The 24,884-nt window shown below is 51.5% G+C and overlaps 1 protein-coding gene across 5 annotated transcripts in view; it reads left to right on the top strand.

Annotated features, from left to right (window-relative positions):
- SCUBE1 (signal peptide, CUB domain and EGF like domain containing 1) overlaps positions 1-24,458 on the top strand; it is a 165,734-nt gene extending 141,276 nt beyond the window's left edge. For all 5 annotated transcript variants that reach the window (XM_077169101.1, XM_077169102.1, XM_077169104.1 and 2 more), the window contains 12 exons: positions 8,292-8,411; positions 8,769-8,873; positions 9,851-9,967; positions 10,622-10,759; positions 11,818-12,021; positions 13,584-13,745; positions 15,071-15,238; positions 17,208-17,369; positions 18,662-18,859; positions 20,389-20,541; positions 20,844-20,923; positions 22,032-24,458. In XM_077169101.1, the coding sequence (XP_077025216.1) occupies positions 8,292-8,411; positions 8,769-8,873; positions 9,851-9,967; positions 10,622-10,759; positions 11,818-12,021; positions 13,584-13,745; positions 15,071-15,238; positions 17,208-17,369; positions 18,662-18,859; positions 20,389-20,541; positions 20,844-20,923; positions 22,032-22,184 (1,760 nt within the window). In that variant the 3' untranslated portion in view covers positions 22,185-24,458. The remainder of the gene's footprint in view (positions 1-8,291; positions 8,412-8,768; positions 8,874-9,850; positions 9,968-10,621; positions 10,760-11,817; positions 12,022-13,583; positions 13,746-15,070; positions 15,239-17,207; positions 17,370-18,661; positions 18,860-20,388; positions 20,542-20,843; positions 20,924-22,031) is intronic.
- Positions 24,459-24,884: the final 426 nt, after the last annotated feature.

Genomic DNA, 24,884 nt, shown 5'->3' with positions numbered 1-24,884 from the left:
AAATACAGATCAAGACTACAATGAGATACCACCTCACACCTATAAAAACGGCTGCTCTTAAACAAACAGGAAACTACAAATGCTGAAGAGGATGTGAAGAAATTGGAACACTTATGCATTGCTGGTGGGGACATATAGTGGTGCAGCCACTGTGGAAGACAGTTTAATGGTTCCTTAAAAAATTAAATATTGAGTTGCCCTACAGGAATACCACTACTCAGTATATACTCAGAAGAGCTGAAGGTGTGACAAAAACAGATGTTTGCATACCAATGTTCATAGCAGCATTATTCACAATTACTAAGATCCAAGTGCCCATCAACAGATGGGTGGATAAACAAAATGTGGTATATACATACAATGGAATATTATGCAGCAGTAGGAGGAATTGCGGTCCTGAAGCACATGATATCATGGATGAACCTTGAGGACATAACGCTGAGTGCAATAAGCCAGACACAAAAGACTAGATACTGAATGATTTCACTATTATGATCTTTAAAATAAACTTGAGGTTTATAGTATAGAATACAGGGGACCTAGAGAAACACAGGGTGAATGGTTAGCTAATGTGGTTGAACTTAAATGATGAGGGAATGGATAGTTGTGAAGGCAGTTCATTTGTGGGTCTATAAGTAATATTGACTTATTACAGGTGAACATGATTGAAAGCAATACCCATGTATCCCACCGATTAACACTACAAATAACTCATGCATGAACTACTTCAAAGGTTTGGATCTTGTACAAAGAGTAAGTAATATCAGGATATGGGGAAAACTACTATGCATAGTATGGTCTATGTTTTAACAGGAAGACATCAACAATACCATAGCAATACCAGGGGTAAATAATTGGGGGAAGGACAAGAATTAAGGGGAGATCTGTATTTTCTATTTGGTGGGCTGTATTTATCGGTTATTTTTCTCTTAGGAGCAATGCAAATAGTCTAAAATTGAGAGTGTTGATGGCTGTACAACTAAGTAAGTGAGGATAATGTGAGACATGGATTGTTTGCTTTGGACATTACATATGATGCCCAGTGGATGGAGGCAGCTGAAAGATACATTAACTGAGAAGTAGAATGATGACCTGTGGTATATACATGATCGAATATTGTGCAGCTACAGAAGGTAATGAAGTCGTGAGGCATGCAACGAGGTAAATGAACCTGAGGGACATTATGTGGTGCGAAATAAGCCAGAAACAAAAGAGAAAATATTGTAAGGTCTCTTTAAGAAAATAATTATAAGAAAATCGGGGCCTAGATTGTAAGCTCTTATAGCAGTCACCTGTAGTCCAGAGCTGTAATTTTTATTTCTGGATTTTGAGATGCTGTGCATAATCTGGTATTTTCCTGGAACTTTGGGTACCTGTGTGACACCTACAACTCAAAAGTATAGTTCTGCAGGTCTGAAAGTCTATCATTGCCACATAGGACAACTGTTAAAGAAACCAAAAGGACTTCCGGAGAAGATGGCGGCTTAGTAAGACGCGCGGGTCTTAGTTCCTCCTCCAGAAAAGCAACTAAAGAAACAGAAACAATACGAAACAGCTCCCGGAGTCACGACAGAGACCAAAAAGACAGCGTACCCCATTCTGGAACAGCTGAACGGGCAGGGAGAATTTGCTGCGGTGAGATACCCGAGGGGCGCGCGTTTTCCCGGCCAGGGCGGCTGGCGACTGGGGTCCCCTCCACGCACGTGGCTCCCCGGTCTGACTGGGAACATTGGATAGCGGGGCCCTCCCGTCATGCTTGGCGTTTCGGGCCAGCTGGGCAATTAGGACCGGCATTCTCCCAAGCCGCGGCGGCCAGCGACCCCCGCCTCCACGCGCGGTTTCCCTGGCCGACTGCCGTGCAGACAGACGAGCGCCACGAGCGCCACCTACTGGGCAGGAAAAGAAAAACAGAGCCCAGAGATTCCACAGAAAAACCTTTCAACCAGCTGGGTCCCACACCCAGGGAAATCTGATCAAATGCCCAGACACCAGCAGAAAATAATGGATGATGCTCGGAAAATTGAAGATATGGCCCAGTCAAAGGAACAAACCAATAGTTCAAATGAGATACAGGAGCTGAGACAACTAATGCTGAATATACGAACAGAAATGGAAAAACTCTTCAAAAACCAAATCAATAAATTGAGGGAGGACATGAAGAAGACATGGGCTGAACAAAAAGAAGGAATAGAAAATCTGAAAAAACAAATCACAGAACTTATGGGAGTGAAGGACAAAGAAGAAAAAATGGAAAAAACAATGGATACCTACAATGGTAGATCTAAAAAGACAGAAGCTACAATTAGTGAACTGGAGGATGGAACATCTGAATTCCAAAAAGAAACAGAAACTATAGGGAAAAGAATGGAAAAACTTGAGCAGGGGATCAGGGAACTGAATGACAATATGAAGCGCACAAATATACGTGTTGTGGGTGTCCCAGAAGGAGAAGAGAAGGGAAAAGGAGGAGAAAAACTAATGGAAGAAATTATCACTGAAAATTTCCCAACTCTTATGAAAGACCTAAATTTGCAGATCCAAGAAGTGCAGCGCACCCCAAAGAGAATAGACCCAAATAGGCGTTCTCCAAGACACTTACTAGTTAGAATGTCAGAGGTCAAAGAGAAAGAGAGGATCTTGAAAGCAGCAAGAGAAAAACAATCTGTCACATACAAGGGAAACCCAATAAGACTATGTGTAGATTTCTCAGCAGAAACCATGGAAGCTAGAAGACAGTGGGATGATATATTTAAATTACTAAAAGAGAAAAACTGCCAGCCAAGACTCCTATATCCAGCAAAATTGTCCTTCAAAAATGAAGGAGAAATTAAAACATTTATAGACAAAAAGTCACTGAGAGAATTTGTGACCAAGAGACCAGTTCTGCAAGAAATACTAAAGGGAGCACTAGAGTCAGATACGAAAAGACAGAAGAGAGAGGTATGGAGTAAAGTGTAGAAAGAAGGAAAATCAGATATGATATATATAATACAAAAGCCAAAATGGTAGAGGAAAATATTATCCAAACAGTAATAATACTAAAAGTTAATGGACTGAATTTCCCAATCAAAAGACATAGAATGGCAGAATGGATTATGACCCAGCAATACCACTGCTAGGTATCTACTCAAAGGACTTAAGGGCAAAGACACAGACGGACATTTGCACACCAGTGTTTATAGCAGCATTATCTACAATTGCAGAGAGATGGAAACAGCCAAAATGTTCATCAACAGACGAGTGGCTAAACAAACTGTGGCGTATACCTACGATGGAATATTATGCAGCTTTAAGACAGACTAAACTTATGAAGCATGTAGTAACATGGATGGACCTAGAGAACATTATGCTGAGTGAGTCTAGCCCAAAACTAAAGGACAAATACTGTAAGGTCCCACTGATGTGAACCGACATTCGAGAATCAGCTTGGAATATATCATTGGTAACAGAGACCAGCAGGAGTTAGAAACAGGGTAAGATAATGGGTAATTGGAGCTGAAGGGATACAGACTGTGCAACAGGACTAGATACAAAAACTCAAAAATGGACAGCACAATAATACCTAAGTGTAATGTAACTAGGTTGGAACACTGAATGAAGCTGCACCTGAAATATGGTTTTTTGTTTGTTTGTTTGTGTGTTTGTATCTTTTGTTTTTGTTTTTTTCTTTTTCCTTTATATATATATATATATATTTTATTAGTATTATTATTTTAATTCTCTTTCTATATTAACATTCTATATCTTTTTCTGCTGTTTTGCTAGTTCTTTTCCTAAATCGATGCAAATGTACTAAGAAATGATGATCATACATCTATGTGATGATACTAAGAATTACTGAGTGCATTTGTAGAATGGAATGATTTCTAAATGTTGTGTTAATTTCTTTTCTTTTTTTTGATTAATAAAAAAATTAAAAAAAAAAAAAAAAAAAAAAAAAAGAAACCAAAAGAGATTAGGCTTCAATTAGAGATAAGAATGAATCTGATTGGATTGGGACTAAGGGAAATCAGAATACAGGGGTAAGGAGGTATTTTAGAACTTCACCTACTATATGAGACTGTGTCAGTTTGAAGGTATTCTGTACCCCCAGAAAAGCCATGTTTTAATCCTGATTCAGTCTTGTGGGAGTAGCCGTTTCTTTTAATCCTGAATCAATACGGTGGGGTGGAAACTTGGTTAGATTATTTCCGCAAAGATGTGGCCTGCCCGATTGTGGGTGTGGCCTTTAGATTAGATGGAGATGTGACTCCACCCACTCCCGGTAGGTCTTGTTTAGTATACTGGGGATCCTTTAAAACAGGAAACATTTTGGAGAGAGTCAGAAATGACAAAAACAACAGAGCCAACAGAAACTTCAGAGCAGAGTTGACACAGATGCTGATGCTCAGAGAACAGAGACACAGGTGTTTTGGAGATACTTAGAGTCCAGCAGACATTGCCATGAGATGTTAAGCAAGCCAAGACCTGGAGAGAGCCAAGGAAAGCCAAGAGATAAAAGCCAGCCTCGGAGAAGCAAAGTGAGGAACCCCCACTGGAACAGAGGCTGAAAACAGCAGAGCCCAGGAGCAAAGGACCAACATGCCTTCCCAGCTGACAGAGGTGTTCCAGACACATTGAGCTTTCTTGAATTAAGGTGTCTTTCCCTGGATGCCTTAGTTTTCATAGGCTTAGAACTGTAAACTTGTAATTTATTAAGTTCCCTTAAAAGCCGTTCCATTCCTGGTATATCACATTCTGGCCACTTGCAAATTAATACAAGACCAAAGGAAAAGAGGTTTATTTTGTCCAAAACCTAAAATTTGTGTAGCATATAATCTGTCTCAACCTCATCTGGATACTCATTTACACAACACAAACACATGGAGCCCAGAATGGGAATGAGGGCTTGTGATTCTGCATAGCTTAATGCAATACCCAGATACATCCGAGTATGTTGAGCGGATAATTAAAAAGTTTTGCAAAAGTCCCTTGAGGGATGGAAGAAAATATATAGAATTATTAAGCTTTATCGCGGGGGAAACCCCTAATACTGTCTCAAACACTATGGATTCCCAAGTTAATAGGCCAAGCTCTTGATCTGGAGGCTTGCTCCTTGTGAAGCTTATGTATGTAGAGGAGAAGCTAAACCTACCTTTAGTTATACCTAAGAGTTACTTACAGAGGACCTCTTTTGGTGCTTGAATGTGGCCTCTCTCTCTCTTAGCCCAATTCTGCAAGTAAAATCATTACCCTACCTGCTACGTGGGACATGAAAGTCTCCCTGGCAACGTGGAGCATGACTCTCAGGGATGCGCCTGGCCCTGGCACCATGAGATTGATAATGCCTTCCTGAACAAAAAGGGGAAAAGAAATGTAACAAAATAAGGTGTCAGTGGCTGAGAGAGTTCAAATGGAGTCAAGAGGCTACTCTGGAGTCTACTCTTATGCAAGCTTCAGCTAAATACTGCTATTTATCATGGTTTGCCAAACCCTAACCAAAACCATTCTTGCCAACCCTAACAAATACCTAAGGTTCTGAGATTCTACAAAGGTTCCATGCACTATGATTCCTTTCCAGAAACCTACAACCTCCAAATGGTTCCTAGGCCAGATAAGTCCTGAAACCCAGGGGGGCCAGCCTTTCCAGAACATCAACTAGTTCCATCCACTATCCCTTGTTATCAAAAGCCCTTTCCAACATGAAAATGTTAAAATGGGTGTAGCTCAAATACCCCTAAAGATTGGGAGAAGAATCAAAGGAGAAAGAGAAGTTATGACAGAGAAGATAAGATTTAATAAATGAGTATGACTGTTGAATCATAATATTTTTATTTCTTTTAATCACCAGTCTCTTGGGGCAGCTAGAAGGAGAAGCCTAAAATTGTGGAACTGTAACCCATACCAAACTCTGAAATCTGTTCTATAACTACTTGTTACGATGTACTTTGAAATTTATTGCTTTTTTGCATATGTTATTTTTCACAATTAAAAATGTAAAAAAAAAAAAAGAGAGAGAGAGAGAAGTGGTGAGAAAGGGGGAAAATTCAACTTCCCCAAGTTGTATTCTTGATATTCTCACAAGCAGTGTGGACAACCAAAGCTATAGGGTGAGCTCCCAGTCTTGGGGTTTGTTCATATGAAACTTAACCCCACAAAGGATAGATCAAGCCTACTTAAAATTAGGCCTTAGAGTCACCCCCAAGAGAACCTCTTTTGTTGCTCAGATGTGGCCTCTCTCTCCAGCCAACACAACAAGCAAACTCACCACTCTCCCCCTGTCTACGTGAGACATGACTCTCGGGTGTAGACCTTCCTGGCAACGTAGGACAGATCCTAGAATGAGCTGAGACTCAGCATCAAGGGATTGAGAAAACCTTGACGGAAAGGGGGAAGAGTGAAATGAGACAAAGTGTCAATGGCTGAGAGATTCCGAACAGAGTCGAAAGGTTATCTTGGAGGTTATTCTTACGCATTAAGTAGTTATCACCTTGTTATTCAAATGTAACCGAGAGGCTGGAGGGAACTGCCTGAAAATGTAGAGCTGTGTTCCAGTAGCCATGTTTCTTGAAGATGATTGTATAATGATGTAGCATTCACAATGTGACTGAGTGATTGTGAAAACCTTGTGTCTGATGCTCCTTTTATCTACCTTGTCAACAGACGAGTAGAACATATGAAATAAAAATAAACAGTAGGGGGAACAAATGTTAAAATAAATTTAGTTTGAAATGCTAGTGATCAATGAAACGGAGGGGTAAGGGGTATGGTATGTTTAAATTTTTTTCTGTTTCCATTTTATTTCTTTTTCTGAGTAGATGAAAATGTTCCAAGAAATGATCATGATGATGAATATGCAACTGTGTGATGATGTTGTGAAGTACTGATTATATATGTAAAACGGGATGATCAAAATAAGAATGAAAAAAATACTAAGAGTTATAAAATACATTATTTTTTAAATAAAAAAAGCAGAGTACATTTTTGTAAGACATAACTAAAAATGTGTTAATTTCTGCTCACATAATAGTGAAGTGGAAAAATGTCTTTTTTAATGTTTTAATAAAAAGTCTTGATGTAAGGTTAAAAAAAAGATCTATTTGATAACAAAATAAATTAGCAGTGAGAGCTCAATGAAACAAGTGAGAGCTCACATCTTCACTGAAGCTAGACTCTCCTAGAAGCAGAGCTGAAGGACAGACAAAATGTGGGCACAGAGGGTTTTGGGACACACATCTGTGGGCACTGGGGAGCCAGGATTTTTTTAAAAATCTCAATGGGACCTCCAAAATTATCAACAGATTAGACCACCACTCTGATCACGGTGATGGATATACTACTATGTGATGACATTGTGAGCCATTGATCATACACCATGTATAGAATGTTTGTGTGTTAAGAATGTTGATGTTTGTATGTTGTTTTGGTTTGTCAATTAAAGAAATAAAATTAAAAAAAAAAAGACCACCACTCATTATCTGAAACCAAAAAGCTGAATTTGCTGCTTATTTAAAGATGGGCCAGCTGTATTTGTCAGGCACTCACTGAACAAATCCAAGTGTTGATTGTGCTGAGGAATTGGGGAAGAGTTTTAGATTGTGGCAGGATTTTGGTGGGAGTCAAAAGCAAGCTGAGTGTTGGTTTCAGAAAGAGGAGGGGCTTCCCCTCTGCTCTGGAAGCCTGCTCACTGGAGTGACTTCCCCATCCCTCGTCTGTCCTCTGGGGGGTGCTGCCACTGGTTACTTGGCTTCCGGAGCCATGTTTATTTGAGCTAGTTGTCACTGACCAGTTAGTTTTAAATTCTGGTGTTTTTGTTACCCTGGCTATAGAACTGTCAGTCCTTTCTGAGGAGTGTGGAGAATTGTTTTAATTCTCAAAAGATAAATACATGAGAAATTGTGAAGAACTTACTTTTGGACAACTTCAAATATCAGTTCCTAATGACCATCCCAAGCTGAGAGACTGGATCACTGCCAAGAAGCCAATGTTTACTTGAGGCAGTTGCTGTTCCCAAATGGGCAGGGACAATGGACACCTACTCCGGAGAACCCAGACCTGCCCTCGGCAAGCTCATGGTCTGGGTCTGAGCAGGAGGGGACAGGGGGAGCAGGCATCTTCCTGGGCCCAGTGCCCCACATGTCCTGATGGATCTGGACCCTGCCCTCTCCACGCCCCTTCCCACAAGACACTGTGGCTACAGGAGGGAGGTGGGATGGGTTCCCTGTTGATCCATGCTTAGGGGCCTTACCAGCTCCAGAGAGCATCCACCCTGGCCTCCGTCAAGGCCTCTCTCATGTCTTCCTTCTCCTCAGAGATGGGCAAGTGCCTTGCACGGGCCAAGTCCTCACCCCGGGCCCAGCTCTCCTGCAGCAAGGCGGGTGGTGTGGAAAGCTGCTTTCTGTCCTGCCCAGCTCAGTCATTCTTCATGCCAGGTAAACAGAGACTGGCTGAGGGTGGGATAGGGGCGGGGGGAGAAGGGGTTCCAGGGCCCAGCCACTGCTCCCACTCTTCTTCAGGAAAGAGCTTAATCTGGGAATCCCAGACCCTTCCTGGCCTTGCCTCACTCAGTGGTTCTGGGAGGCTGTCTGGCGCTCTCTGGCCTCAGGGTTCTCAATAAATTCATTCCTACTGACCACTTGTGCCTTGCGGCCAGGTGGCAGAAAATACCCTGCGTAAGGGCCAGCCCTGACTTTCATCCGACACTCAGCAGTCACTCTGAGGCCCCAGGGTCTGGGGGCCCTGGAAGGGAAGTGCACCCAGGCCTACTGTACCCACTGGCCCTTCTGCAGACTCGGAAAACAGCTACCTCCTGAGCTGCAGTGTTCCGGGTCTCCAGGGCAAGACACCACAGAAACGCAACAGCACCAGCTCGAGCACCGGGCCCAACTGCTCAGGTATACCCTTGGCTTCTTCATGCCGCACGTGTCTGGGTGACCCTGGGACTTCACATCCAACACCCTACTAAGGTAGGGGAGGAGGCAGAACCCACGGAGTCACTTCCTGTTCTGGGTCCTGCCCAGCATGGCCCAGGGTCCTGGGGAGCTAAGAGCAGGGCAGGGTCTAGAAGTCTCAGCCTGGGTGAAGTGGAGCAGGGAAGGGCCTGTCCAGCTCTGAAGTTCTAGCTACTGTACCAGAGTCATTTGGTGACACCGACATGCTGTGAGTCCCTGGATCTCAGGCTCTCTTTCAGTGCAGTGAGTTACATCTAATGTGACATTTAGTTGTAGAATCTTATAGGTTGTCAAAGCTACCCTTAAGACCCTGCCATACTCACATGCCTCTCTTCACTAAGCGCCATGGTCAGTTAATGCAGCCTGCGTTACACTCCTTCCACTTAGGAGCAGGGGCATGTCTACAGCAGCTTTTCTTTCTCAGGGTGTTGGCTGGGTAACAGGATCAAATTTGTTTATATTTTATGCATCTGTGATTGTAGGATTCTTTAGTGTAAGGTTCTGTGATCTGCAGTATAAAGGACTCACCAATTTTGGGCATCTGTATTATTGCAAATCCCCTTCCCTTCCTTGCTTCCTTTCCTCTCTCTTCCATTCTGCCCCCTTTTAGCTTTGGGGATGGCTGAGAGGTGGGAGGCCTTCCTTTCCTCCTCCCCAGGTGTCTGGCTGGCTCACCCTGGGCTTGGGCCTGACCCCACCATCCATGCCTTCACCATTCTCAGGCCTTGCTGGGAGAGAAATGAGGCAGGGGGCAGCTGCCACAGCAGAGTGAACCAAACCAGTCCCCATCCCTAACTCCCCATGGATTTGTTCTGCTTGGAGCCCCCACACTCAGCCATCCCCTATGGCTGCCCCTGCCCCCCACAACCTCCTTATCCACAGGAGAGGCCACCACCTGGGGGAATTTTGGCTTTTCCCAGATGCCCTTGCCACCCCTCTCAAGCAGAAGGCCCGCTTCAAGATCAGAGATGCTAAGTGCCATCTGCGGCCACGCAGCCAGGAGCAAGCCAAGGAAGCCCCACGGCAGCCTCTGCTGGGTGAGTGGGCCTCCTGGGTACCAACCCATTCAGGGGCAACAGGAGAGTCCCCCAGAGTGGTCCCTGAGCCTGGGGGCCATGCCTACATATATCAGCAACAGTGGAGTCTCAGAAGCAGGCAGTGTTGGAGAAAAAAGGTAGGTCCCTGCCCCACCCAGCCAGAGCAGGGGATCTCAAAGTAGCCTGGGCTCATGCTGAATGAAAGGAGTCTATGAAGAGTGTTCTAACTGGGGGAGCAGCACTGGGGAAGCCTGCTTGTGAGAAGGGCCCAGGAAGACACAGTCCAGGCCTGTCCACTAAGATCCACAGAGGCCTTAATATCCCCCTTCACACCTGACAAAACTCTTAGCCCTCCATAGGCCTGACCTGGGGGTCAGAGCCTACAAGGGCAAACCTGTGCAGCCAGCCCTGTTGCCAGTGCTGCAACATGTCATTAACACATGTATCCCAGGTGTATCAACGTGCAGTGGGTAATGGTCTCAGAAGGGCTAAGTGCCAGGCCCTCTCCAGCCTCAGTTTCCCCATCTGCACCACAGACTGTTAGGCAAAGTGGGAACCTTGCCCATAGTTCTCTGTGTGCCTAAGTAGGACCTGCTCTCTGCCCCAAGCTACCTTTGCCATGCCACAGCTGTCTTTGTCTCTTTCCTTGCCCAGACAACTGCCATGTGACTTCGGTGACCCTCAGGTGTGACTCCTCCAAGAAAAGGCGCCGTGGCCGCAAGTCCCCATCCAAGGAGGTATCTCACCTCACGGTGGAGTTCGAGGTTGAGGCAAAGACGGAAAAGACGTCAGGTGGGTAAGGGGCTCCCTCATGGGCCTGCTTGGGGCTGAAGAGAAGATCAGACTGGGAGGGCTGGCAGGTGTCTGCTGGGTGTGAAGCTGGGCTCCGACCCAAGCCACATCTACAAGATGCTCAAGAGGCCAGGTAGGCAAGTGAGAGGGAGCTGGTTAGGGTCAGTGCCAGGCCTGAAAACAGCCACCAGCCCAGGGGCACTGACAGGAGGAAGGCTCATAGGGACACAGAGGCCACAGGGCCTCCATCCACCCCTCTACTCCCTGGCCAAGGCCTGAAAAGCTTGATCTTGTAGCCACTCCAGAAAGCCTGAGCCAAGGACCTGTCTTTCCCGAGTTCCAGAAGGCAGAATGCTGGTTTGTGGTACACATCAGCACTTTCCTCCCAGCAGTGAGTGTTCAGTTGTGACAAAAGAGTTGAGACCTGCCAGTAGATGTATACTTTGTGTTCCCACCCTGGGCTGGGCTGGGCACCGTGGAAAGGCGGCCAAACCATGGTCCCTGCTCTGGTGGAGCTCCCGAACTGGGGCAGGGCATTAGACAGGCAATGCGTGAGAACACACAGGGGAAAGGTGCCAGGGCTTGAAATCAAAGCTCATCAGGTGGCAGAGGGGGCAGGAAATGGCACTTCAGGCAAGGAAATAGCATCAGCAGGGGCACAGAGATCAGAGACAGAAGGATGTGCTCAGGAAACAGTGAGTCAGGTAGGGTGGCTAGAAAGTAGAGTTCACAGGGAGGGTTGGGTGCTGGAAGTTGGGATGGGGGAGGCTGGCAAGGCAGGGGCCGAAGTGTTGAGTGGCTGGGAGAAGCCCCCTTGGTGAGTTGTGCCCAGGTAGGTACTGTGATGCTGTCAGCGGAGGTCTAGCTCTATGCTCAGCTCTGTCACATGGCCTTGGGTAAGTCCCATCTTGCCAAGCCTCGGTCCTCTCCTCTGTCTATGGGCATGCCAGGCACATTGCTCTGACCCGGTGAGGAAATCCTGCAGTGAACGGCGGCTCAGAACAGGGTGCGGTTGCCGGGGTGTCGTTATTCTTTCCCGGTCTCACTCACCTCTGCAGACAGCTGTGAAGCGGAATGCATGCAGAGGCGAGCTGAGCAGAGCTTACAGGCTGCCATCAAGACCCTGCGGAAGTCCGTCAACCGGCAGCAGTTCTTCGTGCAGGTCTCAGGCACTGAGTACGAGGTGGCCCAGCGGCCAGCCAAAGCCACGGAAGGGCAGGGGACATGTGGCCCAGGACGAGTGCCCCAAGATGCCAAGTGTGGTGAGTCTTGGCCATGGCCCAAGCATGTTGGCACACAGCCTCCTCTGTACTTCCCTCCACTCACGAGGGGTAGGGGGTGGACATGTTCTGCCTGCCCTGGGAGCAGGAGGTGGCTTGGGTGTGAGGGGTCAAAGATACCCCAAAACCTGTGAGAAAGGCCCACAGAAGGAAGAACAGGTGTGCCCATGGTCAGAAGTGTCAGTAAAGAGCATGGACTCCTCGATCCTAGGGATGGGTGGGGTCAGGGAGAGGACAGGGCAGGGCGGAAGGGTCATGGGTCCCAGAGCAGGCATCTACCCCCTAGCTCAGCAAGGAGGGTTGCTTAGAGAAGGCTTCCAGACGAGGAGATACGCACTGTCACCAAGGGGTGACAGGAGTCAGGGAGGCTGGAGTCAGCATAGAAGTCGACCAGAAGGGCCAGATCCTGCGTGAGAGACCCGAGGGCCGTCCAGGAGGGACACGTGGGAAGCCAGGCAGACCCTGCTGCTCGGTCCTGACAGCCCTCGGTGGTTGGAGGGGAGAGCCTGGAGGCAGGATAGCCCACAGGGTCCAGGTGACGGCTGGTGGCTTGCGCAGCCCCTGGGAGTGGCACATGGGCTGCACCAGGTGTGAGGTAGGGGTAAACCATCGAGTCCTGGTTCTTGCAGAGTCTCACTGCTGCTGGGTGTCACTGCTACCTGACCACAGAGTCAGCAGATCTTTGTGTGTGTACATGTGTGCACACAAACACACGTACACACGCATCTGTACTATTTCTGTAACTGTGTGTGTCTGTTATAAAACTCTGAGTTCATACTGATACTCCCTATTCCAGTTCAGTACCTGATGGTTCATTCAAACCATTGCCTTTTCCTTGTTTGTGCCCATGAGAAACTTGGCTCCCTTTCTCCTTAATTTACTCAGTTGACTTAGTTGCTCAGTTTACTTACTTACACATGAGTTTACTTATTTACTCAGCAGTTTACTTATCAGCTCATTAACTAGTCTCCCAACCATGCTGACTCTCTCCGCAGCCCACCTTTCTCACACCCTCCCACTTACAGCCCACCATCCTCATCCTCCAAGCCTCCGCAACCCCCATGTCCTGGGGTATCAACTCTACCACACAGGGGAGGGAAGAGAGTGAAGGGCTTGTGGATGAGATGACCCTGGGCCATCTAAGTGGAAACACTCCAGGTTGAGGCAGTTGGGTAAACAGGCCTGAGAGGCCAGGACGTGAGATCTGCCTGGGTCTGGCCTCACCAGAGTGAACCAAGGTCTGGCAGAGCTAGAGGCATTTACAAAGGGGCTGAGCCAGAGGGGTCTGCAGGGAGCCCTGAGAAGGAGCAGCTCCAGAGTGGTAAAGAGGCCACTTAGGCCTCCAGGGTCCTCCCAGATGGCTGCTGCCTGGTCCCTAAACTGGGCTCTTCTGGTACATGTCTGGAGTCCACCCGGGGCCCACCTGTGCCCTCTGAACCACAAGAGATAAGGTCTGTGCCCCATCTGGCAGGAGAGCCTGGGCTTCAGGCTTGCACACAGGAGCCAGAGGTGCCCCCAGCCACCCCTCCTCTCTGCCTGCGCAGTGACCTGTGGGCCTGGCACCTACTTCAGTGGCGAGCTCAGCCAGTGTGCACCGTGCGCTCCAGGGACCTACCAGGACATGGAAGGCCAGCTCAGCTGCACACCATGCCCCAGCAGCGATGGGCTCGGCCTGGCTGGTGCCCGCAACGTATCCGAATGTGGAGGCAAGTGTGGGTGCACCCTGGGAGGAGGGGTTCTCCACCGACGCTCCCAAAGGCAAAGGTCCAGAGGCTTCATGTGGCTATAAGACATGATGTTCTGTAAAGCTCTTTGCCATTTCCAAAGCCTTTTTCAGTTTCATTGCAATTGTTGCTTATAAAAGTCAGTGTGGATTCCAAAGCCTTCCACATGCTTCAGAGGACAGTAGAGTCAACAAGCACTTTACTTCATTCATTGTGCTTTTAAATTTTGCACCATACAGTTTAGAAAGGACTTACAGTTTATAAACACTTACCACTTGTTACTCAACACACAGGTTATAGTGGAGGGACATAAAATCTATGGTTGACCAGTTTCCATTCTATACAGCATTCTGTCCTCATCAAAATGCCTTCTGAAGTAGGCTTGATACTTGGGCAGATACTTGGCCCTACACAAAGAACTTTACAGTTTGCCCTATTGATGGTTTGGAAAGCCCTCTTTCCATTCACCAAGCAGTTTGGTTTACAAAGAGTTTTTCCACTTACTCTCCATTGGCCTCACCTGTGAAAGGATCCACAGCCTCTCCGTCAGCCCCCCTTTCTGGGCCCTTGCAGGAGTCACCCAGAAGGACAGGTGAGGTCAGGCTCCCATCCTGAGACATGTGTGGCAGCTATGAGGGGGCCTAATGGGTCTGGAGAGCCATGGGGCAGGCGAGCTGGGAGCCCAGCCCTCTGGCTGCAGCCCTGAAGGAGAACGGCCTCCCTCCCAGGGAGGACTCGGGACTGTGGGAGAACGCAGCGTGGCCACTGGGTCAGAAGCCAGGAACTGTAGGGTCTAGGCTGAGAGGACCCCAAACCCAGCCTCACTCGATGCCAGAGTGCCCTCTGCCCCCTGACATGCTGCTAAAGTGTTAGAACATTCTCTCTTCCCTGGCCCAGCCCTGCAGATAGAGGAGGTAGCAGTCAGACCTGCAGCCTTCTCAGGTCAGGTCTCCCAGCCCCAGGTGCTCAGGTAAAGACTCTGGAGTGGCCTGGCCATGAGGAGAATGCTTCTGAGATCCATGACCGTCTGCCAGATCTCCTGGGGACTGCATTTCCCAGCTCAGCAGCAGATAGCAGCCTGTGCCCTCTCACTCTCCAACCTGTAGCTCTTCTGGGCCCAGGCCACACAGTGAGCAGCACCAACTAGGGGACCAGCCTCCCGCCACCCCAGCCTCAGTGGTCTGCCTGGACCTTGCTGCCCCTGTGCCTTTTTGGGGGTCAGGCCATGAACAGAACTTGGGCCCACCCCCACCTTCAGCCACAGCCCTGCCCTCCTGCCAGCCTGAGCCAGGACCCTTGATTTCCAGGCCAGTGCTCCCCAGGTTTCTTCTCGGCTGACGGCTTCAAGCCCTGCCAGGCCTGTCCTGTGGGCACTTACCAGCCAGACCCAGGGCGCACGGGCTGTTTCCCCTGTGGAGGGGGGCTGCTCACCAAGCACGAGTCTGCCACTGCCTTCCAGGACTGCGAGACCAAAGGTGAGCACACCCCTCCCTGGATGGCAGGGTTGACTGTTCACACCCAATCTCCCTGAAGACCCCCCATCCCTCCATGTGACAGCCTCTAAAGCAGGCATCAGAGATGGCCCTGGCCACAGAATGGGGCAGGGACCCCAGGGAACCTTCCCGGAAGGGCCCTGGCACCAAGGAGGAGAGGCAGGCAAGGCGAGGGAGCATGGCTGGGAGGGGGCTGGGTTGGTGCCAAAAGGGGAGTGGAGCAAGAAGGGGAGCCCTGGGGCAGGGAGAGGACCAAGGATGTGCTTGGGGAGGGCTTGTCTGGCAGGAGATATTTAAGCTGTTTGTCAGAGGAGGGTAGGAGGGTGGGAGTGTGGGAGGGCAGGAGGGTGAGGGAACTTCATGGTGGCCATCACCCACTTTCTCCCACTCCCCCTCCCCCTCCCAGATGCTCCTTCCCTCTCCTCATTCACAAGCCCCCTCCCATGCCTCACTCTCAGCTTAGGACACTTTTTCCCCCTTTGACTGCAAGATTAGAAGCCACCCAAAGAAGTCTTCCCAGCTGCCCCCAGACCCCTGCCTGGCCACCCACAAGCAGTCCACCCACCATACTCTACTGCCCCCCCCCAAACCCGTCTTTGGGGATATTTCTGCAAATATTCCCGTGAGCGCCTAAGCTGCTCTTAATTCTCTTTTCCTTAAAAACAGCCACCACCACACTCTATGCCTCCACCTACAGCTCCTGCATGTTCCTTTCCCTTCACCAACCTTGGTGAAAGAGGCATCTGTCCTCGCTGTCTCCACTCCCTCTCCTCCCATTCTCTCCTAATCCCACTGCACTCAGATGGTCCCCCAGCTGCTCCCCAGAAATGGCTCCCATTAAGTCGACTCAGAAGCCTAAGTTGCTAAAGCCAGAATCACTGCTCAGTCTGTATTTGACCCTGGAACCCTCTCAGCTTCCAGAATGCCACCCTCCTGTTTGGTTCTGCAGCCGCCCTGGTTGCTGCTTCTCAGTCTCCTTTCCTGGTCCTTCCTTGGCCCCGCGCCCTCTGGTGTCTAGACCCACCTGGTCTGCTCCTCCTTGGTGCCCCCACCTTGCTGTCTCCATCCAGCCTCTCCCTGAACGCCACACTCACCCACCTGCCAGCTCAGCAGCTCCACGTGGCCTCTCAGGAGCACCTCAGTCTTCACCTTCCCAGAGCCACACCTCAGCCCCGAGCCTGCTCCCCACCTGCCCCCCAAGCCTAACCCCACTTCATGGCAGTTCCAGCCACCAGCTGCCTGGGCCTGAAACCTCAGGGTCCCTGACTCCTCTCCCTCCCCTCATATCTGGTCAGCTCCAGATGTCAGCGACTTCTCCCCACTCCCCACTGGCACCTTGGCCTGTCCCCTGAATCGCTGCAGCCGCATCCTGCCTGCTCTCCTGGCCGCACTGGAGTCCCTTTGATGCCCCCGGGTCCAAGAGCACCTAAGGCAGCTCTGTTACTCTCTCTCAGTGGCCCGGCCAGCTGCGACCCTGCCAGCCCTTGGCCCTCCACTGTCTCCCCCACTGCCTTGGACCTCCTCTCTGGTTCACAGGCCTGCACAGTACTCCTCAAACCCACCAGCCCCAACCCTCCTGTGCCCGCCCAGGGCTTGTGCTATAGACCCCACTCCCTCCAGCCTGCAGCCAGCCTCCACCCAGGTTTGCCCACCAGTCTCCTCGGAGGCCTCTGGACTCCCCCTTTGGAATCCCCACCCAGCCTCCCATCCATCCCCCGTGCTCTGGACACATGCAGGAAGACAGGACTCAGCCCCTATCACTCCCTGCAGAATCCTGGGCACCATGCAGCACCTTGTTTGTTATACACACTCCTGGTTCTGGGAGGGGCAAGGATGAAGGTCAGCTGATTCAGGGACTGGGGTCAGGGCAAGAGGTCCCTGGGGAAGGCCTAGAGCACCCCTGAGGTAGACCTTGAGGCCCACCCTCATCCCCCATGTTGGCCCCCCGCAGTGCACTGCTCCCCCGGCCACCACTACAACAGCAGCACCCACCGCTGCCTCCGCTGCCCCGTCGGCACCTACCAGCCTGAGTTTGGTCAGAATCACTGCATCACCTGTCCTGGCAACACAAGCACCGACTTTGATGGCTCCACCAACGTCACACACTGCAAAAGTGGGTGCTATTCTTTCCCGGGGTTGGGGATGGAGGAAGGTGGGGTGTAGACTGCCCTCTGATCTCACTTCGTGACTGTGAAGGAACTGTTGGCTCCTCCCTTCTTGTCACACTCACTCAGCGGGTGCCCGAGGCCACGCCACACCCCTCCTGAGCCTGATGAACCAGTGGTCAGAAGGGAAGCTCCCACCTTAGCTCACCCCACTAAGTGACATGATCCCAGCAGCTAACCCATCCAATTAATTTTCAGGCAGTTATCCCTTTCCTGGGCTGCCAGTAGCGTTTGAAATGACCTAAAGTCCCTGAGAAGTGGATACAATCCAAGAGCTGGCAGCAATCCCCTCTGCCCAGCTGTCCCTTTTCTCTGTTCCTGGAGCCTCAGAGCAGGCGAACGGCTGAAAGAGCATTTTTAGAATCCTTCTATCCCAATGAGTTAAAGTGGGGAAGCCAGATCAGTGGAAAGTTTCTGGGAGGCTAAAGGTGAAAATGAAATATTTCCCAGAAATTTTGAAGTGAGAAGAGGATTTTAAAATGAGATTTTATGGCGAAATTACATATATTTGTTTTAATTCTCTTTGCGTAACAAAGGTGATTTAACTTGATAAAATTCAGGCCTGAAATCCTTACAGCTCCTAAAAACATCATATTTGGCCTCTTAAAGGCTACAAATTTAGTTAGATAAAAAAGGAAAGGAAAACACTTACCACTTTCCTTGCTATGTTGCTTGTCTGTCTGTCTTTGTGCTGTCTTTCCCGAGCCTTCCTGCCTCTCCTGGGGGGAGGGGCCCTGCCTGGCAGCTGGTGGACACTCAGCAAGTGCTGAGGAAATGAACCAACAGATGAAGAGATGGAGAAAAATGGGGAGTTGGGGATCACGTGGGTTTTCACACTTAAGGCTGGATATGCAGTTCCAGGAGGTGCAGCATGGGCATGCCTGGGGAGCTAATGGCCTGGAGGGGCTCGGAGAGGGCCTGCTAGAGGGGGTGGGCTCTCTGTAGGACCACGGAGAAATAGGGTGAGCTTGCATCCAGCAGGGCAGCCAAGGAGCCACTGGGGCTGGACCTCCGAGGACAAACAGCACTTCCGAAAGGATAAACTGCCTCTCCAGAGTCACGTAGCCCCAAAGGGGCCCCCCAGGCAGGGTCCCAGAGGGAGGAATGGCCCAGGGCCCGGAAAGCCTGCAAAGGAAGACTAGGTAGAGGCTAGGTCCAGGAGGAGCCATTCAAGACCCAGCCACCCAGTGCCTCTGGCTGTCCAGCCTGGCTGACCAGGCCTGGGCTTCCATGCCCACAGACCAGCACTGTGGCGGCGAGCTCGGTGACTACACCGGCTACATTGAGTCCCCCAACTACCCTGGTGACTACCCAGCCAATGCCGAGTGCGTCTGGCACATCACGCCACCTCCCAAGCGCAGAATCCTCATCGTGGTCCCCGAGATCTTCCTGCCCATCGAGGACGAGTGCGGAGATGTCCTGGTCATGAGGAAGAGCGGTACGTGTTGGGTAGAGGGCAGAGAGACACATCACCGCCATACCCAGTCCACCCCCTCAGCACAGGTCTACCAGGCAGGGCCACTGCCCAAGATGCTGGGGAGTCTGAGACCCAGGGAGAAGGCCGTGCACGTCGGGGCCCAGAGGCCACGGGCTTAAACCCAGCTTCACTCTTCTCCAGGATCTGGGCCTTAACAGAGCTCTGTGGAAAGGTCCAGAAGGCTGAGCATGTGCCCTGCGTGTGGGAACCAGAACCTGGTCAGGTCCTACATTTGCAGAGCCCTCTTCCTACCCTTCCTGTCCTACCATCCAGAGTAAGACCCCGCTGCCTGGCTTGGGGGGATGAGGGACCAGACCACCTACACACACAGACCCAATGCTCTGGACTGGCTAGCCCTAACACCCAGGCACCCATGTCCCAGCTTGGGCTCATGCGCAGGCCCTTCCCCTCCTGTAGCCCCAGACTCAGGTTCATCACCCCCGCTCAGGGAATACTGTGAGGCCCCAGAGGAGCAACCAGATAGGGAGGGTTGAGCAGAGGTCCCAGGCCCTTGGCAGGGTACAACAGGGCAGCAAGAAAACCGGGAGCCCCAGGACCCCACAGTGCACTTGGTGTACTCAGGCAGGGCTCTCCTGCTGCTGAAGGGCCACAGGGGCCGATGGGAAGCAAGCTCCAGGTCAGCACGCTAGGGAGGAAGTGAGGACCACACCCGCATCACACACAAAGACAGGCCTGCCCATAGCCCTGGAAGACTTTGGCTGGGTCCGCAGATAGCCTTCCCTACCTTCCCATCCTTGAGCTCATCTTGGCTACCGTGGGCGCATCTGACCTAGCCACTGCAGCCCTGGGTGCCCATGGGAGGATTGAGGCGTAAAGGCCAAGTGCCTGACCATAGTCACACGGCCTAGCCCAGACCATCTCTGGTCACCAGCCCACTGCCCCCCAGCATCCACCTCTCTACTGACTGCCATAAGCCTGAGCTCCTGGAGGACCTGCCTCTCCCACAGAGGGGGTTCCTCAGGAAAGCCTCCCAGGGAGGCTCATCCTTGCAAGAGCAGACTGGCCACCAAGGCCTGCCCAAATCTGACCCTCCAACCCCAGCTTGTCTGTGCTGGATCATCCCCCACCCCCTCCCTGAGCTCTGTGCTGGGGGCAGGCACGAGCCCCATCCTCAGGGAGCATTTGGCTGGAGAGAGACAGTGACAAGCCAAGAAGTAGGGAGGGGGGGTGATAAGGGGTTTGCCAGAGCAGAGTGGGAACCTGTTAAGGTGTGGATGGAGCCATCAGGGAGGTCCTTGGAGGAGGTGGCACAGAAATGGGTCTCCGAAGGATACGTAGGAACTGACCAGAAGTTGGGCAAAGTTATGCAAGCAAAGGGAACCAGCACAGAGACAAGAGCTTGGAGCATTTGGGAGAACCAGGCACTATGGGTGCCCCAATGGCTGCCTGGGTGGTGAGGCAAGCAGCCAGGGGTCAGTGAGCTGCTGCGTGTCTGCAGGCAGCTCAGCAATCTGGGGCATCCTTCACAGCCTCCCCCACATCCATCACCACCTATGAGACCTGTCAGACCTACGAAAGGCCCATCGCCTTCACCTCCCGCTCCCGGAAGCTCTGGATCCAGTTCAAATCCAATGAAGGCAACAGCGGCAAAGGATTCCAAGTGCCCTATGTCACCTACGATGGTAAGGGGGCCACCTGGGAGTGGGGGCAGAGGGGTACAAGGTGGCCCGGATGAGGCAGCAATTCATGATGTCTGCAGGCTTCAGAATTCCGAAGGTTAAAGAGGGATTTTCTTGCTAACCAAAGGAGGGCCCACAGCAGATGTGTGGCTGGAGGGGACCCCAGTCCCAAAGGGGCAGAGGCCCAGCCACGTAGGTGAAAGCCTGGGGACTGGGGGGCAGGGGCAGAGGCTGAAGATGAGCAGGAGGAGGGTAGGGTCTCAAGGCCTCTGTCTTCCTTTCTTTCCTGCTGATGGGTTTCCCAGAGGATTACCAGCAATTAATAGAAGATATTGTTCGCGATGGACGGTTGTACGCCTCTGAGAATCACCAGGAAATTTTGAAAGTGAGTTTCTTTACTGGAAGGGGATCCACATAATCCTGGGATGGTGGCCTGTAGTGAGCCAGGGTCATCCCTGCCCCCCGCCCTGACCCCTAGAAAAGCAAGGAATGGAGGGTGGTGATGGGACAGGCGGAGGTAGACCTAGAGTCCAGCAGGCCTGGCAGGGGCTGCGTCTGGCACGTCCACCCTTCCAGACCTGAAGGTCTGAGACCGGCTCTCTGGGGGGGATAGGGTGCAGCTCAGCGCCTGGTAACGTGCCCTCAGTCTCAGGCAGGTTCTTTAGCTGTTCCCAGCCTTACTTTCCTCATCTGTGAAATGGGGATGGTTTTACAGGGTGGTGCCTTTAAGTTAGTGGAATCCAGCCACTGCTGCTGCTATCTGGAGCCACTCAATTGTTGAGATGGGACTCCCTCTTCATCCTGTTCTGGCTGAAGGGAGCCAGCCTCATGGAGGGCCTCCCTGGCCAGGCCCTGGGCACTCCCAGGAGCCACTCCACCGGGTTGCTCAGGTTCTGCCATCTGCCATCTGCCACTTGGGGTTCTTCTCCAAGGCAGCCCTCGCTGCCTCACTTCAGAGAGGAGGACACTGAGGCTCAGAAAGGGCACCTGCTCACCAGGGCTGAGGCATAGAGCATCCCCCCTCCAAAGGCCACTCGGGCAGGGTGCCGCTGCCACCCTCCTAGCAGGCCTGTGTGCCAGGCTCTTTACTCTCGTCATCTTGATGCCAGCCCCAGGGGAGGGTCTTATCCCCGTTGTCCTCATGACGATTGAAACAGCTGTGTCCTCCCACGGGACAGGAGCTAGAGTAGGTGGTGGCACTACGATTCTGCACCCAGGTCTGCCAGGTAAAGGGCCTAGGCCCTGGGCCTCTCTGGTTCTCAACCTTACTTTTCCTTTGGCAGCAGAACTATTTTTTAACAAAATATGATTGGAACCCCAACAGTAAAACCAGTGAAAGTAAGCCTCTTCTTGGCACGGAGGGCCTGTGGACCCCTGAAACCACCCGCCAGCCCACCTCCCCCTTCTTGGCCTCACAGACACCTACAGGCCTCGGCAGAGCCCTGGGTTGTGACGGGCACCCCAGCTCACCCCAGCCTCGCCGCTTCTTGCAGGACAAGAAGCTGATCCAGGCCCTGTTTGACGTGCTGGCACACCCCCAGAACTACTTCAAGTACACGGCCCAGGAGTCCAAGGAGATGTTCCCCCGGTCCTTCATCAAGCTGCTACGCTCCAAAGTGTCCCGGTTCCTGCGGCCCTACAAATAGCTCTCCACGAGCCGCCCTGCCAGGGGTCTTGGCTGTACCGGGGGGCACGGGGAGGGCCTCCGCCAGGGATTTCCTCCCCTCTGCGGCAGACGCTGAAAGGCAGCACCGCAGGCCGTGGGCCTCCTAATCGCCTTGGGAAATGGCTGTTGCACCTGCCCTTCAGGAAAGGCCGACCCCCTGGAGGGCTGAGACGCGTCCAGGCCCCGCCCAGGCCCCACTCCACCTCACTGCCCCTGTGGAAAAGCCCTGCTCGGAAGGTATTCTCCCACCTGTTGCCTGTCATTTCCCGGTGCCTGGGGACTGCTTGGGCAGCGTGCTCCCGTCAGCCTGGCCGCAGGGACCTGAGCCGAGTGCATTTGAACCTGGCAGTGCTGACGGCGCAGGAGAGAGAGGACAGCCTTCTCCCGTGGTAGCTCTGGGAGGCCCCGGTCCATATCACCGCACGGACAGGGAGCCGGGGCCACGGAGGGGGACCACGTGCATGCCCCGTTGACTCCCCTGGTGATGGGCACTGGGCAGGAGGCCATGCCAAGTGGCTCTAAGGGATTCTGTGATGGGACAGAGAGAAGCTGCTAGAGGAGGAAATAGTAGGTTTTTGCTTTCTCTGATAGAGCATCTAATTAAGTACTATATATATATGTGTGTGTGTGTGTGTATGTGTGTGTGTGTATGTATAAATATAAATATATATACTTCTGTTTGTGGGTACTTTAGGAAAGTCATCTGTAGTAACTGTAAATATTAACCGCTATCCCACTCTCCTCCTGCCAGTCAGAATCACACTGTGGCCAGGGAAGCCCGTGGCTTCCCTCATACACTCTTGGAGTGCAGATTCTTTGGAAATTGAGCTCCAATGCTTTGTTGGAGTATGGCCCGGTCCCAGGCCCCTCACCCTCTTGTAGTATCTCCACCCCAGATAGGACAGAGCAGGGGCAGTTTCTCCTTGGGCCCTGCCCAGGGGCTCGGGGCCTCAGGACAAACCACTGAAGGGGCCTTGCGTTTTGACCTGATGTAGGCACCTCAGGGTCCACATCAAGCCTGCTCATCCCTGAAAAGCCAGGCCTTGCTTGCATGAGTAGAGGCTGTGCCACAGGGCCTTAAAGAGCAGCTGCCCCCGTTGTTCTACAGATGAGGAAAGCAGCCCAGAGAGGGCAAACGGCTGGCCTAGGGCCACACAGCAGGTCTCTCCAGGGCAAAGCCATGCCCAGTCGTTGGAAGGGTTGGCTCCCAGAGTGTTCTCTCTGCTGTACCACATCTCCTCCCTCGCGCAATCACCTTTTCTCCTCTGAGTCAGAGAAGTCTGGGGATCGGATCAAGTTCCCCCACATCCTGCTCAGCCAGAAACCCAGTGCCTAAGATGGAGTTAGCTGAGACCCCCTCTGCCCTGCCCTTGTACCAAGGCCTGGGGTCTTTCTAGTTTCTGAGGCTTGGCTAAAAATGGTCTGTATTTTCAAGTAAAACAAATATCAACATTCTAATGAGCACAGAATTTTTTAATGAGCTCACATCACCGACTCCAGGTTGCCTCTGGTTGTTTATTCCTCCTCGCCCTCGGACCTAGGCCGGCCGATTCGACATGACTGTGGGTGAAGAAATGGCCTTGGCATCTTTAGGACGGTGAAGGTTGAGGGTGAAGAGGCAGGCCTTGGTGAAAAGGCAGGTAATGGCACATTTCACCATCCAAAATAGGGCTCAGAACTACCGGATTACTTGTTCTTACTCAACTGCTGAGCCCCCAGCCTGGCTGGCGCTGCCCACAATCACTTAGGCTGGGGGAGCCTCTGCCTTTGGGGAGGGTCAGTGCCCTTGATGAGCTCTGCTGGAGGAGGAGGAGCCAGCCTGAGATTCCAGAAAAAGGCCTGCCTTCTCTTTGTCAAGCATTGAGCACTAGAGACACCATCCTCCAGATTGAGCCTGGCAACAGCCACCCGATGGAGGGATCTGGAGGGCTTTTGCTTCTTAAAGATTTTTTTTTTAAACATCTCAAAAAATCAGAGAGGAGCAGAAAGAGTGCTTAACTTTTCTGGAGCTCTTCTTGCTGTTCCTTTAGGTGCTTTCTAGCCATTACACTTACCCACTAACCTACTGCCCTGTCCTTTCCATGGGTGTCCCTCTCCCCCCACAGCTGATACCACCATGTTAAATACTCAGGGTGGAGTGGGTGGGTGGCCCCTCCCATGGTCAAGCCTTTCTGGAGCCCTCACCCCCCAGGAGGATGAGGCAGCCAGCTCTCCAGCAGTCACCATCGGTGCCCAGTAAAACTGCCTCCTGGACCCTCTGGACCCTCTGACTAATATAAAGTCCAGGTGGGTCAGTCCTTCAGAATCTCCACATTGGCTCTGGCTGGGGGGCTTGCGTGTATCCCACCTGCAAAACCCAAAGCGGTCCCTGATCTTCTGTGGCTGGTGGGCCTGGGGAGAGCTCCCTGGACCACAGGCACATTTCTCCAAGTTTCCATTTTGTTGGAGTTGACGGCGGCTTGACTGACAGCAGGGTGACCCTTGCACCTGGTTGAAAAAGGACATGGTTAAAAAAGACATGACTTTGCTACAAGACCATCCCAAGCTGCTGTTCCATGGAAAAATCAGGGTCTGTGAAAAGAAGGCAGACAGGGGGCTGCAGGAGTCTCCTGGTCGTCTGAGACACTGAGCTAGAAGTCGGCATACCCCCAAGCCCAGCTTGAGCCTTGAACTGCAGCAG

Source organism: Tamandua tetradactyla, chromosome 7, assembly GCF_023851605.1.
Source record: "Tamandua tetradactyla isolate mTamTet1 chromosome 7, mTamTet1.pri, whole genome shotgun sequence".
Classification (NCBI taxonomy): Eukaryota; Metazoa; Chordata; class Mammalia; order Pilosa; family Myrmecophagidae; genus Tamandua; species Tamandua tetradactyla.
Note: the sequence above shows the minus strand (reverse complement) of the source record. Positions and strands in the feature narration are given on the sequence as shown.